Below are 14,029 nucleotides of genomic sequence, written 5' to 3'. Positions count from 1 at the left end.
CACTCAGAGAGTGGTGAACCTGTGGAACTCATTGCCACAGAGGGCAGTGTATGCCAGCTCATTAAATATATTTAAGAGGGAATTAGATATATTTCTACGGGCAAAAGGGGTTAAGGGTTACGGAGAGAAGGCGGGGACGGGATACTGAATTAAAGGATCAGCCATGATCTCATCGAATGGCGGAGCAGGCACGAAGGGCCGAATGGCCTACTCCTGCTCCTATCTTCTATGTATCTATGTATCTATGAGAGCAAGAGACACTGTTTATTGGCCTGGCATAAATAAGGACATTGAGAACATGATAGGCAAATGTGAGACATGTCAGAAACACCAAAGCAAACAAGCAAAGGAACCAATGATAGTAGCTGACATACCAACAGCAGCATGGCAAAAGGTTGGTATGGACCTTTTTCATTTAAATGGTAAAGACTATCTAATAGTGATTGACTACTATTCTAACTATCCTGAGATGGCGCTGCTCTCAAGCACCACAGCAAGCAGTGTCATAATGCATGTGAAATCCATCTTCGCCAGGCATGGAATTCCCAGGATTGCCGTTAGCGACAATGGTCCGTGCTTCAACTGTAAGGAGTGGCAACAGTTTGCAGCACATTATGATTTTCAGCACATCACATCCAGTCCTTTGTATGCTCAGTCGAATGGTAAGGCAGAGAAAGGTGTTCAAGTTCTCAAGCAGCTACTGAAGAAAGCGACAGAAAGCAAGTCTGATCCTTATCTCGCCCTGCTGAGCTACCGAGCCTCACCTTTAGACTGTGGTTCTTCACCTGCTGAACTACTAATGGGTCGCAAGTTGCGCACCACGCTACCCTGCTGTGCAAAACAACAGCAAAGTGAGGAACTGAGACAGAGACTTCAACTGTTAAAGCTGAAACAGAAATCATACTATGACAAGTCATCCAAAACTCTAAAACCATTGACAAAGGATGATGTTGTCAGGATTGAGGATCCAGATGCATGGAACAGGAAAGCTACAGTTCTTGAGGAAGTGGGACCAAGGTCATACACTGTTAGAACTGAGGAAGGACAGATTCTCAGGAGGAACCGCCGTTCCCTCCTAAAAACACAAGAGACTATTCAAGACCAGATTGATGACAATGCCACAACTGCATCTTGTCATTCACCGCCAGAACAATCTCATGAAGACACATCAGACTTACCCGTGTTGAGAAGATCCACACGTGAAGTAAAAGAGCCTGATTGTACTCAAAGATTAAGTCTAATGTAAAGCTTTGAAAATGTGTTGACTGTTTTGAAAATGTTGATGTTTATAGAGCACTAACAAAAGTGTTAGTGATATTATCTTTATTGTTTTCTTGAAAGTTGATTGATATTGATTTTGTTAAACCTCAAAGAAAGGGGGATGTAGTGATCAATAGCATGTCATTCTATAGTGGACACTAGGTGGAGCTGTGTAAAGCTGTACATAGCTGTATGTTTAAGACATTACCCATGAGGCACTAGGCTACCCAGAAGGCAACAGTCAAGATGGCAGCCTGCACACAGGAGCACACATGGAAGCCTCTACAGATACTGTACCTAGAGAACGTGTACTGAATAAATAACTAGCTAGAAGCTAGCTGTGTTCATAATAAGAATGTCTAGTTATTAATGAACATAACAGTATGTTTAATTCCCAGGCAGTCACCCTGCAGCCATGTTTCTGTAATGGCCACAAGATCATACCCATATGTAGTTATTTGTGCCATTAACTCGTCTATTTTGTTTCGAATGCTACGTGCATTCAGATAGAGAACTTTCAAATATGTTTTGTGACACTTAGTTCCTCCTTTTGCCCTTTTTATTACTTTACCTTTTACTCCATACCTTCTGCCCCTTCCTGACACGCTCTGGTTTTTAATTTCCCCACTGCCACCTAAGTCTATGACCTTCTCTGTTGTCATTTTTATTATTTGCTCTCTAGGAACCTCCCCCCCCCACGAGTTAGTTTAAAGCCCTCTCTACAGCCCTAGTTATATGATCCGCCAGGACTCTAGCCCCAGCACTGGCCAAGTGAAGCCCGTCCCAACGGAACAGCTCCCTCCTGCCCCAGTACTGGTGCCAGTGTCCCAGGAAGCAAAACCCATTTCTCCCACACCAGTCTTTGAGCCACACATTTAACTCTCTAATTTTATTTGTCCTAGCCAAATTCGCTCGTGGCTCAGGTAATAATCCAGAGATTATTACCCTTGAGGTTCTGTTTTTTAATTTGACCCCTAGCTGCTCATACTCCTTTAACAGAACCGGCTTCCTAGTCCTATCTACGTCATTTGTACCAACATGGACCACGACAACTGGATCCACCCCCTCCCACTGCAAGTTTCTTTCCAGCCCAGAGGAGATGTCCTTAACCCTGGCACCGGGTAGGCAACACAGCCTACGGGACTCTCGCTCTCGGCTGCAGAGAACTCTATCTATCCCCCTAATACTATCCCCTACCACTACAACATTTCTATTTTGCAACAAAGGTTCACGAGGTTGATTCCTGGGATGGCGGGACTGTCGTATGAGAAGAGATTGAGTAAACTAGGCCTGTATTCTCTTGAACTCAGAATGAGAGGGGATCTCATTGAAGCATGCAAAAATTATTACAGGGCTCGACAGGATGGATGCTGGGAGAATGTTTCCCTTGGCTGGGGAGTCTAGAACCAGAGACCACAGCCTCAAGATAAAGGGTAGGCCATTCTAGACTGAGATGAGAAGAAATTTCTTTACACAGAGGGTGGTGAATCTTTGGAATTCTCTACCCCAGAGGGCTGTGGAGGCTTAGTCATTGGGTATATTCAAAACAGAAGTCGATAGACATCTGACTAGTAAGGGCATCAAGGGATATGGCAATAGGGCCGGTGAATGGAGTTGAGGCAGAAGATCAGCCATGATCTCATTGAATGGCGGAGCAGGCTCAAAGGGCCTACTCCTGCACCCATTTCTTATGTTCTAATGTTAGTACCGCCCCTCCGACAGTGCGGCGCTCCCTCAGTACCGCCCCTCCGACAGTGCGGCGCTCCCTCAGTACCGCCCCTCCGACAGTGCGGCGCTCCCTCAGTACCGCCCCTCCGACAGTGCGGCGCTCCCTCAGTACCGCCCCTCCGACAGTGCGGCGCTCCCTCAGTACCGACCCTCCGACAGTGCGGCGCTCCCTCAGTACCGACCCTCCGACAGTGCGGCGCTCCCTCAGTACCGACCCTCCGACAGTGCGGCGCTCCCTCAGTACCGCCCCTCCGACAGTGCGGCGCTCCCTCAGTACCGCCCCTCCGACAGTGCGGCGCTCCCTCCGACAGTGCGGCGCTCCCTCAGTACCGCCCCTCCGACAGTGCGGCGCTCCCTCAGTACCGCCCCTCCGACAGTGCGGCGCTCCCTCAGTACCGCCCCTCCGACAGTGCGGCGCTCCCTCAGTACCGCCCCTCCGACAGTGCGGCGCTCCCTCAGTACTGACCCAGGAGTGTGGATTTGGAGCCGACGGGCCCAGTTTCCATGGTTACCGCGCGGCACTCACCGGGTTACCGAGCAGCCGCGCCCGGTACTTGCTGGGCAGCATCTCCCGGGCTCCCGCTCCGCTCCGGATCCTCCGCCTCGGCCTTTCCCCGGGATCCTGCTCTCCGCGGCCGGTGTTCACCCCGGCTCCCTGACAACCGCCACTTCCGGTGCTAGCAGCGTTCACGCTTTGTCCTTCCGCGCGCAACACAAGCCGCAGCAGCCGGTCCACCCAACGGGGAATTGGGTCTCAGAGGTTTTCGAAAGGTGGAAATCTGAATCCAGTCATGGTTGGAAATGTTATATTTTAAAACCTGGAAAACTAGCAAAGGCTGACTCACAAATTCAGAAAGCTGCTAACTCAAAACTAAGTAATGCTACCTAAGGGGCTTGTAAGTTAAAAAGTGGGTGCAACCAAGGTACATTCACTCAAAGTCCCTTGTGGAAACTACAGCACTCTGCAATCTGGGCGGTCGTTGAGCCTCATCAGAATCCTATTCACCAACCTCAGAAGGCATCTCCAAGCCAGCATTTTCGTAAATGCCTACAACAGTCAATTCCTGGCATTGATCTCCAACACATGCCCTCCCTCTGCATCTAGCTTTTAAAGGGATCGAATAGAGGTTTCAAGATTGAGAGAGCAAATGATTGATTGATTCCACTGCTCGGTGAATCAGTAATAAGGGGGTCCAGGCAAGAAGAACAAAGGGAAAGTTACAAGAAATTCTTCCACACTGAGGGTTATTAGAACATGGAATGTTTTACCACAAGTGAAGCACTTATGTTCAGCAAGTACTGTGTACAGCAATGATTTGGTTATAGGACTCAAGGGAGTGATGTCCAAATTTGCAGACAATATGAAAATTGGAGGCATAATAAATAATTCTAAAGAACATAGGAATTGCTAGATGTAAATTGACCAAGGTCCATCTAGTTTGCCACCTACCATCCTGGTAGTCGCATGATATGAGAATGAAGTTGTTGACGAATCACAGCGATCAATCTCTGTCAATGAGTCGACAACAGACACAAGGCGAGGAAACCCCAAGTGGTGGAGAGCTTTGGGAAAGGGGATATTGAGAAGATGGTGGAATGGGCAAAAAAGTGGCAGATGGAGTTAAATGTCAGTGAAAAAGTCAAAATTAAACATTGAATGGGATTAGGGTTAGGATGGATGATGTAGAAGAGCATAGGATTGGGGAGTGTAGGTTCATCAGATGTTAAATGCAGAACCTCAAGTGGATAAGGCCATAAAGAAAGCTAACAGAATACAAAGTTTTATGGCAAAAGGTATAAAATATAAAAGTCAAGATGTAATGGTTGATTAATATAAAACTTTAGAAAGACCACAGTTGGAATACTGTGTGCAGTTTTGGAATTCACACAATAGGAAGGATGTTGAAACAACAGAGAGGGGACAGTGCAGATTCATTAGTATGCTGCCTCGTATGAGGAAATACAAAGAAAGACTTGAAAAATTGGGGCTGTTTTTGTTAGAACAGCGATCAAAGGATGATTTTGTAGAAATCCTTAAAATTATGAGGTATAGATAGAAACTGACTGTTTCCAGTATTTGCGGAGTCCAGAACGAGGGGATATATATATATCTATATATACACACATAAGAACATAAGAAATAGGAGCAGGAGTAGGCCATTTGACCTCTCGAGCCTGCTCCGTCATTCAATATCTGATCTTCTACCTCAACTCCACTATCCCCATATCCCTTGATTCCCTTAATATCCAAAAATCGATCAATCTCTATCTTGAATATACTAAACGACTGAGCCTCCAGAGCCCTCTGGGGTAGAGAATTCCAAAGATTCACTACTATCTGAGTGAAGAAATTTCTCATCTCAGTCCATGTTCTTGCCCACTCACTTAGCTTGTCTATATCCCCTTGAAGCCTCTTTGCATCCTCCTCACAACTTACATTCCCATTCAGCTTTGTATCATCAGCAAACTTGCATTTGATTACATTTGGTCCCCTCATCCAAATCATTGATGTCGATTGTGAATAGCTGAGGCCCAAGCACTGATCCTTGCGTTACCCCACTAGTTACAGCCTGCCAACCCGAAAATGACCCGTTTATTCCTACTCTCTGTTTTCTGTCCATGCTAGTGTATTACCCTCAATCCCATGAGCCCTAATTTTGTTTAATAACCTCATGTGTGGCACCTTATCAAATACCTTCTGAAAATCCAATACACCACATCCACTGGTTCCCCCTCATCTATTCTGCTAGTTACAACCTCAAAAAACTCTAACAGATTCATCAAACATGATTTCCCTTTCATAAATCCATGTTGACTCTGCCCAATCCTATTATTATTTTCAAAGTGCCCTGTTACCACGTCCTAATAGATTTTAGCATTTTCTCTACTACTTACGTCTGGCTAACTCAAGAAGCTCGGCACCATCCATGACAAAGCAGCCCGCTTGCTTGGCACCCCATCCACCACCTTAAACATTCACTCCCTCCACCACCGGCGTACTGTGGCTGCGGTATGTACCATCTACAAGATGCACTGCAGCAACTTGCCAAGGCTTCTTCGGCAGCACCTCCCTCATCCCGCGACCTCTCCCACCTAGAAGGACAAGGGCAGCAGGCGCATGGGAACACCACCATCTCCAAGTTCCCCTCCAAGTCACACACCATCCTGACTTAGAAGTATATCGCTGATCCTTCATCGTCGCTGGGTCAAAATCCTGGAACTCCCTACCTAACAGCACTGTGGGAGTACCCTCACCACACGGACTGCAGCGGTTCAAGAAGGCGGCTCACCACCAGTACCTCCTCACGGGCAATTAGGGATGGGCAATAAATGCTGGCCTTGCCAGCGACACCCACATCCCATAAATTAATTTTAAAAACTGGTCTGTAGTTCCCCGTTTCCTCTCTTCCCTCCTTCCTTAAATAGTGGGGTTACATTTGCTACCTTCCAATCTGCAAGAACCATTCTAGAATCTATGGAATTTTGGAAAATGACAACCAATGCCTTCACTGCATACACACAAGCTTAAATGTGAGGTTTAGGGCAAAGAGCAGGAGAAACATTTTTTTACACAGAGGGCCGTGACTCGTGAGGCTGTGGAATTCACTACTGGAGTTGGTGATTTAAGCAAAGAGCATGGCAACTTTTAAGAATAGACTAGGTAGGCGGTTGAAGGAAAGGGGATTAAGGGATTTGGGAACAGGGCATGTACATGGGATTGGGATACTGCTCGTGTGAAGAATAAACACCAACACGGTCTGGTTGGGCCGAGCGGCTTGATTACATGATATAATTTCTTTGTCTATATGTAATGTTCTGCAGCAACACTCCCGGTTTTAAATATTTCAGTTCTTTGGTAAATGCATACGCAACCTCTTCTCTGTGTCATAGAGTCATAGAGTTATACAGCACAGAAAGAGGCCCTTCAGCCCATCGTGTCCGCGCCGGCCATCAAACCCTGTCTATTCTAATCCCATTTCCAGCACTTGGTCCGTGGCCTTGTATGCTATGGCATTTCAAGTGCTCATCTAAATGCTTCTTGAATGTTGTGAGGATTCCTGCCTCTACCACCCTTTCAGGCAGTGAGTTCCAGATTCCAACCACCCTCTGGGTGAAAAAGCTTTTCCTCAAATCCCCTCTAAACCTCCTGCCCCTTACCTTGAAACTATGCCCCCTGGTTAGTGACCCCTCTACTAAGGGGAAAAGTTCCTTTCTATCTACCCTATCTATGCCCCTCATAATTTTGTACCTCAATCAGGTCCCCCCTCAGCCTTCTCTGTTCTAAGTAAAACAACCCCAGCCTATCCAGTCTCTCTTCATAGCTGAAGCGCTCCAGCCCAGGTAACATCCTGGTGAATCTCCTCTGCACCCTCTCTAATGCAATCACATCCTTCCTATAGTGTGGTGACCAGAACTGCACACAGTATTCCAGCTGTAGCCTAACTAGCATTTTGTACAGCTCCATCATAACCTCCCTGCTCTTATATTCTATGCCTTGGCTAATGAAGACAAGTATCCCATATGTCTTCTTAACCACCTTATCTACTTGTCCTGCTGCCTTCAGGGATCTATGTACACGCACACCAAGGTCCCTCTGGTCCTCTGTCCTTCCTAGGGTCCTACCATTCATTGTGTATTCCCTTGCCTTGTTAGTCCTCCCAAAATGCTACACCTCACATTTTCAGGGTTAAATTCCATTTGCCACTGTTCTGCCCATCTGACCAACCCGTCTATATCCTGTAGCCTGAGGCTTCCCTCCTCGCTATTTACCACTCCACCAATTTTAGTGTCATCTGCGAACTTACTGATCATACCTCCTACATTCATATCTAAATCATTAATGTACACTAAAAACAGCAAGGGACCCAGCACCGATCCCTGCGGTACACCACGGGACACAGGCCTCCAGTCACAAAAACAACCTTCGACCATCACCCTCTGCCTCCTGCCACTAAGCTAATTTTGGATCCAATGTGCCAAATTGCCCTGGATCCCATGGGCTCTTACCTTCTTGACCAGTCTCCCATGCGGGACTTTGTCAAAAGTCTTACTGAAGTCCATGTAGACTACATCAACTGTACTACCCTCATCCACGCACCTAGTCACCCCCTCGAAAAATTCAATCAAATTGGTTAGACACATGGGCAGGATTTTCATTGGGCCATGGAGTCGGGATTGGAGGCGCGCAGGGGGTTAAAATCCCGATATCAGGGGTCCTGACCCCATCCCACACCCAAACCCACCTCCATGCCAGTTTCAAAGGAGGCGGGTACCCGTCCCGCACTGGGACCCGCCTACCCGAGGCGGGAAGGGATTAGTGCCAATTAACTGCCTGTTAACAGGTAGTTAACAGGCAGATTTTAACCTAATCCCTATTTTTAAGGTTGAAGAGTGGGATTCCCGACGGCTCCAAACCACACCAAGTTAGAGGAGGCGGGCCGTCGGGTTGAAGGACTTGGAGGGGTCGAGATGTCAGTGTTCAGGTGAGTGATGTGTGCATGAGTGCAAAGGTAAGTCTGTTTGGTGTGTCTAAAGTGATTCAATAAGTTTTACATACCTTTTCAGCCGTCCTTCCTTTAGGTCTCGGGAGTCCCTCATCTCACCGGCACAGAAAGCAGAATGGCTGCGAACTGTCAAAAGTGACAGCCTGCAGCTTTCTGTGCAGGAGAGATTTATAACTGAGTCTGTGGAGAAGGACTCGTGTTAGAAGACTGTCAGTGTTTGACAGCTTCAAACAGCTGTGAAACGCTGATATTTCATCTGTCAAAACCTCCTGACAGATGAAATTTCAGTCTGTGTCGTCACCTGTTGCCGGGTGGCCCTTAATTGGCCTGCTGAGCCCGCTGGGCAGCTCAACAAGGTCAATCAAGTTAAAATCGCGTGGATTGGTCGCATCTCGATGGAGGCGGGACTACAACTCCGAAAGTTGTAGTCCCGCCTCCAACCCAACTCCTGAATGAAAATCCTGCCCATGATCTCCCCCTGAAAAAGCTATGCTGACTATCCTTGATTAATCCCTGCCTCTCCAAGTGAAGACTAATTCTGTCCCTCAGAATTTTTTCCAATAATTTCCCAACCACTGATGTTAGGCTCACTGGCCTGTAATTCCCTGGTTTATCCCTACTGCCCTTCTTGAATAATGGTACTACGTTAGCTGTCCTCCAGTCCTCTGGCACCTCCCCTGTGGCCAGAGAGGTTCTGAAAATTTGTGTCAGAGCCCCTGCAATCTCCTCCCGTGTCTCACACAGCAGCCTGGGATACATCTCGTCTGGGCCTAGGGATTTATCCACTTTTAAGCCTGCTAAAACCGCTAGTACCTCCTCCCTCTCAATGTAAATTTGTTCAAGTATATCACAATCCCCTTACATCATTAGAGAAGAGATTTGATATAAAAGCAAATAAGAGACACTTCAATTTCTAATAAAAGTGAAAGATACAAATTAGGCTAAATAGATATTCAAGATTCTACCATGTCAATAAATGCACCTCCTGGGAAATATTCTGTACCGTGGGAGAGGATGCAACAGGTGCCAAGCTGGGTAAGAAGGCAGTCAAGATTGAAATGAATTAGTTTTTATTGTAATTGCTATAGTTCAAAATATATTGCTCGCCAAGTAAGAAATGAAGACTCTTGTTTTATTGTGGCCATTTGCATCCTCTAGATATATGCCCTACATGCAGCGTGCCTCAAATTTAAACTTAACATGTTGTTTATATTCCTCCATGGCCTCATCCCGCTCCATCTCTGTAACCTCCTGTAGCCCTCACACTTGTCCCCCACTGACCCTCTCTCGTCAAAAGGCTTCATTCACTGGGCTTCGCTCACTGACCCTCCCTCTCTGGACACTGACCCCCTCTCTCTCTCTGGACACTGACCCCCTCTCTCACTCCGGACACTGACCCTCCCTCTCTGGACACTGACCCCCCTCTCTCTCTAACCGGACTCTGACCCTCTCTCTTTCTGGACACTGCCCCCTCTCTCACTCTGGACACTGCCCCCTCTCTCACTCTGGACACTGCCCCCTCTCTCACTCTGGACACTGCCCCCTCTCTCACTCTCCGGACTTGGCCCCTCTCTCTGGACACTGACCCCCCCTCTCTCTCTGTGGACACTGACCCTCCCTCTCCAGACACTGACCCCCCTCTCTCTCTCTCCGGACACTGCCCCCCTCTCTCTCTCTCCGGACTCTGCCCCTCTCTCTTTCCAGACACTGACCCCACTCTCTCTCCGGACACTGCCCCCCTCTCTCTCTCTCTCTGGACACTGACCCTCTCTCTCCAGACACTGACCCCCCTCTCACAATTCACAATTCAAATCGCTTTATTGGCATGATAAGTTACATCTTATGTTGCCAAAGCATCAAAATACATTTATGGTTGAGCACATAAACGCAGTTCTATTCATACAGTGTATAAACAGGTATATCCCTGAGTGTATAAATATACATTCGCATTGTTTATATATATTCTTTTCTTAGTTTACTGGTTGTCCCTCTGTTCATGGCAAGCTGTAACATAGTGTGCCGCCAGTGTTACACAGCTTCTCTCCTCTCCCAGTAGGAATGGGAGTTTTTGGTTGTCATTCAGATTTCTGAATTCAGGGCATATTTGTGAGAATTTTTGGTAGAAATTCTCCCTGTGCCCTGATATTTTCCACAGGCTGTGAGGAAGTGCATCTCTGTCTCCACTACTCCCTGACTGCAGTGAGAGCATATCCTGTCTTCTCTTGGCAGCCTGGTCTGCCTGTGTCTGCCTTTTTCGATCGCTGGGCTATGTTCGCTAAGTCTGTACCTTGTCAAGGTTCTTCTCAGTTTGTTATCTTTTACCATGGTCAGGTAATCAGCTATGTTGTATTGTCTGTTTAGGGCCAAGTAGCAATTGAGTTTGCTTTGGGTTTTTGTTGTTTCTGCCCAATATGTCAGATATTTTTCCTTTTGCTTAGCGACGATTGTGTTGGGTCGAATTCTTTGTGTTACCCTGTCACTGTCCTGGGGCTGGTTATTGTTAGTATTGTTAATAGTTACTTCACTGAGTCCCAGGACTAGTTGACTGAGGGTATTCTTCTTTATGGTCAGCTCTTGGCATTTCAGGGCGTCGTAGTGATAGCATTGGGGGTTGCTCATTTGTAGGTGATTCCAAAATTTGGTGGCTCTTTTTTGGATAGTGATTATTAATGGATATTGGCCTAGTTCCGCCCTGCATGCATTGTTTACTGTTTTCCTTTTGAGTCCGAAGGATACTTTTACAGAATTCTGCATGTAGGATCTCAATTGGGTGTTTGTCCCATTTTGCAAATTCTTGTTGAGTTAGCGGTCCCCATACCTCACTGCCATAGAGTGCAATTGGTTCAATTACTGATTTGAAAATTTTGAGCCAAATGCTAATTGGGATTTCTATTTGGATTGATTTTTTGATGGCATAGAAAGCCCTTCTTGCTTTCTCTTTCAGTTCATTCACAGCCAGTTTGAAGTTTCCCGTAGAACTGATTTTTAAGCCCAAGTATGTGTAGTTAGTGGTTTGTTCAATTTTGGTTGTTCCTACTGTGAAATTTATTTTGGGTCCCTGATGTTTGGATCTTTGCTGGAACACAAGGACTTTGGTTTTTTGGGGATTTATTGTCAGGGCCCAAGTCTGGCAGTACGACTCCAGCAGGTCCAGGTTCTGCTGTAGACCCTCTTTAGTTGGTGACAGCAGAACCAGGTCGTCTGCATAGAGGAGGAATTTAACCTTGGATTCATATAGGGTGAGGCCGGGTGCTGTAGATTGTTCAAGTAGTTTTGCCAATCCATTTATGTAAATATTAAAGAGTGTCGGTGAGATTGGCGAGCCCTGCGTCACCCCCCGCCCCTGTGGGAAGTATTTTGTTTGTTTGTCTCCAATTTTAACTGCACATTTGTTGTTTGTATACATTGATTTAATTACATCATATGTTTTCCCTCCTACCCCGCTTTCGATAAGTTTCAGGAATAAACCGTCATGCCAGATGGAGTCGAAAGCCTTCTGGAAATCTACAAAGCATGCGTAGATTTTGCCTTTGTTATGGTGAACGTGTTTGTCAATTAGGGTCTGTAGGGTGAAGATATGATCGGATGTTCTATAGTTTGGCAGGAATCCAATTTGGCTTTTACTCAAGACATTGTGCTCCTCAAGGAAGTTTATAAGTCTTTTGTTTATGATGCTACAGAATACCTTCCCCAGGTTACTGTTTACACAGATGCCTCGATAGTTGTTTGGGTCGATTTTGTCCCCACTTTTGTATATGGGCGTTATGAGTCCTTTGTTCCAGATATCAGGGAAATAACCGACACTCAGAACCAAGTTGAAGAGTTTTAGGATAGCCAGTTTCATTTTGTTGTCTGTGTGTTTAATCATCTCGTTTAGTATGCCGTCTGTCCCGCAGGCTTTTCCTGGTCGCAGGTCCTTGAGTTTTTCAAGAAGTTCTTTTTCTGTTATTATGGCGTCCAGCGGGTTTTGGTTATCTTTTATGGCCATTTCTAGCTTTTCCAATTTTTTGCATATTTGGTGTTGCTCTGGTCTTAGTGTGTTTTTCTGGTATAATTTTTCAAAGTGGTTTACCCATGTGTCCCCATTTTGAATGGCCAAATCGTCGTGTTGTTTTTTGTGTAGTGTTTTCAAGTTTTCCCAGAAACAATTGGAATCAATGGATTCCTGATGCGCTATCAATTACTCATAAAAGACTGAGAGTTAGAAGAGTAACCAAAGGCTTTTATTAACAACAGAATGGAGGTCTGCCTCGAGTGGTCGACCGGTCCAGGATACAAGGGCTGGGGAGCAGTCACCTTTATACTAGGACCTGTGGGAGGAGTCAGCCGAGGCATGTCCAGGCATGTACACAGTGGAATACAAACAGGACAAACAGGAATACAAACAGTGGTTTACCACATTCACCCCTTGTTTAAAATTGAGTCCGGCGGGGTGAAGTGTATTAAAAGTTAGTGTATTGGAGTCTCTCCGGAGGTCTTGTCTGCCGCTGTGATCTGCGTGGCGACGGCAGGGGTAGTGAAGTTTCCGGCGTCGAGTCCAGCGTAGGCTGTGGCACAGGCGTGTCGTCCTCGTAGATGTCGAGCGGGTCGCGGGGCCCAGGCCTGCCGTCTGCTGGGGCTGGATATCGGATCGTGGGGGGGGGTGGTAGTGGGTAGTGGGTTACTGCGGCCCCCGAGGGTGCAAGGTCTCTTATGGAGACTGTGTCCTCCTGCCCGTCCGGGTATGCGATGTAAGCATACTGGGGGTTGGCGTGGAGGAGGTCGACCCTCTCGACCAGGGGGTCCGTTTTATGGGTCCTCGCGTTTCTTCTCAGTAGGACCGGCCCTGGGGACGTCAGCCATGGTGGTAGCGATGTCCCCGATGTGGACTTCCTTGGGAAGACAAACATTTTCTCATGAGGGGTGGCGTTAGTGGCAGTGCAGAGCAGTGACCGAATAGAGTGGAGCGCATCGGGGAGCACATCCTGCCAGCGGGAGGTTGGAAGGCCCCTAGACTTTAAGGCTAGCAGGACGGCCTTCCAAACTGTCGCATTTTCTCTTTCCACCTGTCCGTTCCCCCGGGGGTTGTAACTGGTGGTCCTGCTTGTGGCAATACCCCTAGTTAGCAGGTACTGACGGAGTTCGTCGCTCATAAACGATGAGCCCCGGTCGCTATGGATATAGCTGGGGAAGCCGAACAGGGTGAAGAGGTTGTTCAGACATTTAATGACCGTGGCACTGGACATGTTCGGGCAGGGGAAGGCGAACGGGAAACGGGAGTACTCATCAATAATATTGAGGAAGTACACATTGCGGTCGGAGGAGGGGAGAGGCCCTTTAAAATCGACGCTCAGGCGCTCGAAGGGGCGAGTGGCTTTTATCAGGTGGGCCCTGTCTGGTCTATAAAAGTGCGGTTTGCACTCAGCGCAGACTTGGCAGTTCCTGGTCATGGTCCTGACCTCCTCAATAGAGTAAGGCAGGTTGCGGGCCTTGATGAAGTGGAAGAACCTGGTGACCCCCGGGTGGCAGAGGTCATTGTGGAGGGCCCGCAGTCTATC

At 47.2% G+C, this 14,029-nt stretch overlaps 1 protein-coding gene across 7 annotated transcripts in view; it reads right to left on the bottom strand.

Annotated features, from left to right (window-relative positions):
- Positions 1 to 3,966, bottom strand: part of lrrc49 (leucine rich repeat containing 49) — a 423,652-nt gene extending 419,686 nt beyond the window's left edge. For 3 of the 7 annotated variants that reach the window (XR_015074388.1, XM_085972501.1, XM_085972504.1), the window contains exon 1: positions 3,515 to 3,953. Coding sequence is in view for 6 of the 7 variants with exons in the window: in XM_085972501.1 (XP_085828627.1) it covers positions 3,515 to 3,556 (42 nt within the window). In the remaining variant the exon portion in view is untranslated. Of the gene's footprint in view, positions 1 to 3,514 lie in introns of all 7 variants that reach the window. The other 4 variants (XM_085972505.1, XM_085972503.1, XM_085972500.1 and 1 more) reach the window with 4 other exon arrangements.
- Between the last annotated feature and the right edge of the window lie 10,063 nt (positions 3,967 to 14,029).

This window comes from Somniosus microcephalus, chromosome 32 (assembly GCF_052327205.1).
Source record: "Somniosus microcephalus isolate GS21.2 chromosome 32, FLI_Smic_1.0, whole genome shotgun sequence".
Classification (NCBI taxonomy): domain Eukaryota; kingdom Metazoa; phylum Chordata; class Chondrichthyes; order Squaliformes; family Somniosidae; genus Somniosus; species Somniosus microcephalus.
The sequence above is the reverse complement of the archived record's forward strand: the minus strand, read 5'-3'. Positions and strand labels throughout refer to the sequence as shown.